Source organism: Acanthisitta chloris, unplaced genomic scaffold, assembly GCF_000695815.1.
Source record: "Acanthisitta chloris isolate BGI_N310 unplaced genomic scaffold, ASM69581v1 scaffold20712, whole genome shotgun sequence".
In the NCBI taxonomy this organism is placed as follows: Eukaryota; Metazoa; Chordata; class Aves; order Passeriformes; family Acanthisittidae; genus Acanthisitta; species Acanthisitta chloris.
In genome coordinates, this window is record NW_008659055.1 from 63,524 (window position 1) to 69,210 (window position 5,687).

Below are 5,687 nucleotides of genomic sequence, written 5' to 3' on the forward strand. Positions count from 1 at the left end.
AAAAAGAGATGTTCCTAATCTATCTTCAAAGAGACAACTAGCACTGCTGGGTCCTCCTCTGGATCTATATAGCCTTAGCCTTGCAGTATTTAACTGGCTACGATTTACAGTATCAGACGTGAAGTTTCTACATGCCTATAAGCAAAATTCAATTTTACCAGGGATTAAGTCTGAAAGTCAAGAGTCAGTCTAACTGCAATACCTTTAGCCTGGCTACCTGAGCTTTCTTAAAGCAACTACCCACATCAGTAATGGAGTTAGAGATTAAGGTTTTTTACATACTTCAAAGGATTTGATTCAATTTGACAACAGGAGTCCTGCTCTCAGACTCTGTATTTGTACCAGATGCACTGGACAGAGTACTAATTTTGCCAGCACTAAAACACAATGTATGTGAAACAAGATAGATGGAGATACTAAGAGATCCATCAGTCTAACACTGGTTCTTACAGATGTTTAACACAAATTCTGAAGGTAAGTTGTAAGAAGCACTATGCCTTGAGAAAGCCAATTTTTGCTACTGTGGAAAACAGTGCTACTCTTACAATTCCTACCCCTTGGTGTAGTACTAGCTAATCAGCTTCCTAGTAGACTACATGATGTGCTGAACCACCAGGTGTCAAATTGCTTGCATGTATAGCAGTTTCACTCAAGTGGGAATTACTGAAAGGCAGAAGCATCATTAAAAGAATGCTTTTTAGCACTGTGACAGTTCAAGAGAGAAGCACACTGCTAACAAAAGTAAGTAGCTTAGATGGTTAAATGTTAAATGAAAATGGCTCTCTTTCATACTTTCAAAGGTATGTATCATCAAAGAAAAGGTTTGTGACAGGGAGCATAGGTGCCTGAACTTGCAGCAGTACTCCAGCATCAGCATTTTAATGCAGGAAGAAAGCACAGCTATTTCAATCTGAACTAAATGCAGTGAGCAGCACAGAGTCTTTCAGCAGCAATTTCCCCCCAAAAGGAGGCACACGGATAGCAACAATGCTGCTGGTGTTCACCACTAAACAAATGGATCCCTGAATAAGTAACATCAGTTCTTTAAAACAAAACAAAAACAAACAAAGAGGGAGGCCATGCTGCATGAAAGGAAGCACAGAAAATAACATCAGCCCCAGTCAGGCAGTCAATTAAACCTTAGGTAAGGCCATCTGATTTTACAGATACAGGCATAACTACTGTTCTTCATACTCAATACTGAAATATTGCTACTTTGTAATTCTCCACTTTTTCCAAGAAAATACATACCTGTTGATAAAGCAGTTTATTCCATGCTTAAGAATACGGTCTACCTTCTCCTTCATTTTTTCTTTTTCTGCCTGTTCTATTTCTGCCACTTTTGCTGTAGAGTCCACTCTAACACGAGAGCCAAAAATCTAATCAAAGAAAACAGAGTTCAGTCTGAAAATAACTCCATTTACAAAAACACAGTTTCACAACAGTAGTCCTGTCACATACCTTAATCTTGTCTGTATCCATACCAGTATTTGCAATAAGAATCTTTGCATTTTCAATTCTTTTTGGCTGATTTACACCAATCTTCTTGTCAAGTAAAAAGCCTGTAGTAACAGAAAGATCTTGTAAGTCTTCAAATTAAAAAAGGAAAACAATTCATTTAAATTATTACAAAATCCCCTGATATTTAGTATTCAATTTAATAATAATAAAACAATGTTTCATAGAACAAATTTGCATAGAGATGCCTAACTTTTAACAACTTCATTTCTCAAGGACACTTACAGCTAACATACAAATACTTACCTTCATCTAAGTAGGAATCAGCCAAACTTCCACCAAGTTTCTTAATGACATGGATAGCTTCCAAATTACCAGAACCTTTCAACCGAAGAACAGCTTCTACAGCTAGCTTGACAAAGTGATCCTTGTGGTGAGTAAGTAATTTTGACGAAAGAGTTGTTCCTGCAATGTTCATCAAGTCTTCACGGAACTTCACTTCATCATTACTAAAATGAAGACAGTACAAATGAAGTGCAAAGTCCGAAAGGCTTAACTAAAACTTTTGCAATCAGCTTTACAAAGTTTGTGCTCTCAAAAAGCCAGGCAAGGAAAATAGTCACATTTAAAATCTAATTATGAAATCTGACATAACAGCTCAGATTTTTGTTCCAGGGAGCAAAATATTGCTCATATTTTGTTTCTGCACATAGGTACTTTTTAATAGTAGCATAAAGCTTCTGTAATTCATCTGGGAAAAAAAAGCAGTGGTTTTTTCTTAACTGTTAAAATTCAGGAACTTGGCCTTTACACTACTTTGAAAGAGAGGGAAGAATTTACCAATGGCATATAATTCTCACTGATGTTTTGATCCTGAATAGTTTATAAGAAATCACAGTACATGGATATTACTAACCCATGATCCACAGCTGCTTTCAGAAGTGCCTCTCTTGAAGCCTTTGTGGCTGCTCTCCAGCCTGCAATGATGGTCTGAGGATGAATCTTCCTTGCAATTAGTAATTCTGCCTCCTATTTAAATGAAATGAATAATTATTTTTTTCCAGCCAAGGTACAGTTACACTAACTAGGAAAGACACTTCCAAGTAACCAGAAAATTCTGAATAGCAATAAAAGCCAGACAGCTGTAACAAGGAAATTAAAAGTCACCTTACTGACAAGTTTTTTTCCATTCTAGGCAAATATGATCTGCCCTTGGAATATCATCAAGAAATTCTAATTTAAAAAAAAGTAACTCCAATACAAATAGCAATCAGACTTATAATTCAAAACAGCAATCTTTCAATTCTCATTTGAGATTGGTTTCCTGTTCACTGACAGATGCAACTTAAAAGTCTAGTTGAACAAAAAAACTAGCTTAACTTTTAAAGGAACTTGGTAAGCTGATAGATCATTTCTCAGATCTTCCTGATCACAGTTCCTGAGATGACTCGACTTACAGGCACAGCTCTGCTAACAAGAATTACTCTTTCAGAGTAATTTCAGATTTAGACTTTGGCAGTGTAAACTTTTACATACACATAAAATCCATGCAGAGTTTAAAGGAACAGTATGAATTCATGTCTTGTGCAAAGAACAGAATTTAACAGGGTTTCTTTTCTCATTAATGTTATGGAAATGGACTGCAGTGGATTGAACATCACAGCTAGACAGTGCTGATGCTGCCCAGTGCAATATCCAGATGCTCTGTGACAGGGATGCTTCTCTGTTTCACTTGCATAATGAAATACCAGCAGATTTCTAAAATCTACCAACTTAAGATACCTGAGAGTTTATAAATAGTAATATAAGGAACAGTAGTCTAAAATAATTTACAAATTTGATGATGCAATACCTAAGGATTGTTTTTTCCCCTATCAATTTCAACAGCAGCAGAGCAAGCTATTCCTTCCCATACTTTGGGAGCCCTTGACAGGAACACAGGATAACACACCTCCTATTGGGGGTATCACAGGAGTACATTGCCAAACAGAAACATGTCTGAAAAAGTGTAATACATCACCCTCAGCAATTCAGCTGCCAACACTGTGACAGATGTAGTTCCATCGCCCACCTCATCATCTTGAACCTTTGACATGTCTACAGAAAGAAAACATGGTATTAATGTTTTGATTCAAAATACCATCCTCACCAGTACCAGACACAATTATTCTTCTCTCACATTAAGTTTGGAGAAGAAAAAAGAAAAAAAGAGGTCACTCTACAAAAACACAGAAAAGCACGAGATGCAAATCGAATTCAGAATCCTTCAAATTACTGCTCTTTATTTGCAACCTAGACACCAGTTCCAGCCTAGTGATGATAATCAAGAGCTACTCCCCTCTCTCCCCAATCCTAAAGATGGTCATCAAAAGCAAGTGTGGCCACATAGAAGCTCTAAGGTATACATACAGGTTGAGAGACTAAAATAACCAAGTGTGATACATGAACTGCTGATAAACTTGGACCCAGGAAACCCTAAAACTCGACACCCAACTGTCCAGGCTCCTGCTTGTCACCAGAACTGAACCACTAGCACAGTAAGTCAGTTGATCACACTGTCCCTTAAGTGATAAAGAGATTTAAATCAGGGAGAACCAGAGACAACCTCTGTTCCCCAGTAGATTTCTGTTCCGAATTTTCCCAGTGAAAAAAAAGAGAGGGGCACACAGCTATCTTTTGTCCCTTCTTACTCCTGGGACAAACTATGGTTGAGGGAAAACAAGAACCCACCAGAAGAGTTTTACAAGAGGAGCATATGCCTCACTTTTACTTCTACAGAGTTCCTCAACTCCTGCAGCACCTTGCCCTCCTTACTTCAGGAATTCTGCTCCCCCCTCTTCAATTTTTCACATTATTTGAAGAACATTTTTCTACGATCAAATAAAGCTACATAATGAAGTTGCAAATGACGAAGTATCAAGCCTTAACTCACCAACCAAGACCTTGGCAGCTGGGTTGTCAACTCCAATAGCCTTCAGGATGGTTGCACCATCATTGGTAACTGTTACAGAGCTATCTCTCCCAGTACTTAGAAGAATCTTGTCCTACAAGATGTGAGATTTAGAACATTGCTTCAAAACATACTGCCACTGTTCAAACTAAATCAACAGGTATGATTACTGAGAGCTTGCATCTGTCTTACCATGCCTTTAGGCCCCAGGGTGCTCTTGACTAGGTCACCAATAGCAATGGCACCAACAAAGGATGACTGAAATGAAAATAAACATACCTTAGGTAACAACTTCTTTCTACTGCAATACAAGAATTACATGCTATCCTGCAGCTTTCAAGAGGCCACTTTAACCCAACCCTTTCACAGCCACACTTCTTTCAATGGAGTCTGGATCCAAGTTTCTTAACTGTGAGATCAAATATACTTAATTCTCACAGACACCATACAATCCTGTCTCAAAGCCATAAGCCTTCCAATAAAATGCCAATCTTCTGAGCTGCACAGTTACTCAGCCCCTGAACAACTATGCAAGCCTTCCAATAAAATGCCAGTCTTCTGAGCTGTACAGTTACTCAGCCCCTGAACAACTATGAAGAGTTTCTCTATCAGTCTAAACAATATTCCTCCTCCCTTCTGTTCAGAGACATGTAACAAGGAAAACCAGTTAGAAGTTCCACATCATTATACACTGAAAGTATTTTTAGCAGCAGAAAAGACAAAGTTTAATTACCCCATGTACTACCACTTTCTTAAGAGAATTAAACTTACCAACCGAGCTGTTTCTGCCTTTTCTTCATCAGCACCTGCCTTGAAAATGTTCACAGGAGCAAGGGAAATGGACGCCTAAAACACAGTTAACATAAGAATATTCCCTCAGCTTTTCAAAAACTATGCATTTCAAAACAAATCCCTGACATCAACAACCTAAATGATGTTGTTATCATTAAAATGACTTCTATACCTCATTTGGTTTTGATAAAAGGTACATTTAAAAATGCACCTTGTCTCTTTCTTGATTATCTGTCTTCCAAACTCACAGTCACATGAAGTGATTACAAGACCAAGCATAATCTGCTCCTAGAGACTTCACAGCATATTCACTGCTCAGATCTATGAGCCTGAAAGGCCACGACCAGCACCTGACTTCATGGCAATGTCTGTGCCACTGCTCTGCCTGCCTGACCATCGGATCCAAACAACCCAAGGACAGGCACAACTGGCAGAACCTACAAAATCTACTCACTGAGCATATGGAGGCTTTAGTATTTTGATATTT

General features: G+C 38.2%; 1 protein-coding gene across 1 annotated transcript in view; it reads right to left on the minus strand.

Moving 5' to 3' along the window:
* The window catches only part of CCT2 (chaperonin containing TCP1, subunit 2 (beta)), a gene marked incomplete at its 5' end in the record, with an annotated part of 10,747 nt that extends 5,493 nt beyond the window's left edge, over window positions 1-5,254 (minus strand). Inside the window, 8 exons of the mRNA XM_009069263.1 lie at window positions 1,252-1,379; window positions 1,462-1,562; window positions 1,765-1,967; window positions 2,375-2,487; window positions 3,479-3,555; window positions 4,391-4,502; window positions 4,601-4,666; window positions 5,180-5,254. Coding sequence (XP_009067511.1) covers window positions 1,252-1,379; window positions 1,462-1,562; window positions 1,765-1,967; window positions 2,375-2,487; window positions 3,479-3,555; window positions 4,391-4,502; window positions 4,601-4,666; window positions 5,180-5,254 — 875 coding nt within the window. The remainder of the gene's footprint in view (window positions 1-1,251; window positions 1,380-1,461; window positions 1,563-1,764; window positions 1,968-2,374; window positions 2,488-3,478; window positions 3,556-4,390; window positions 4,503-4,600; window positions 4,667-5,179) is intronic.
* Window positions 5,255-5,687: the final 433 nt, after the last annotated feature.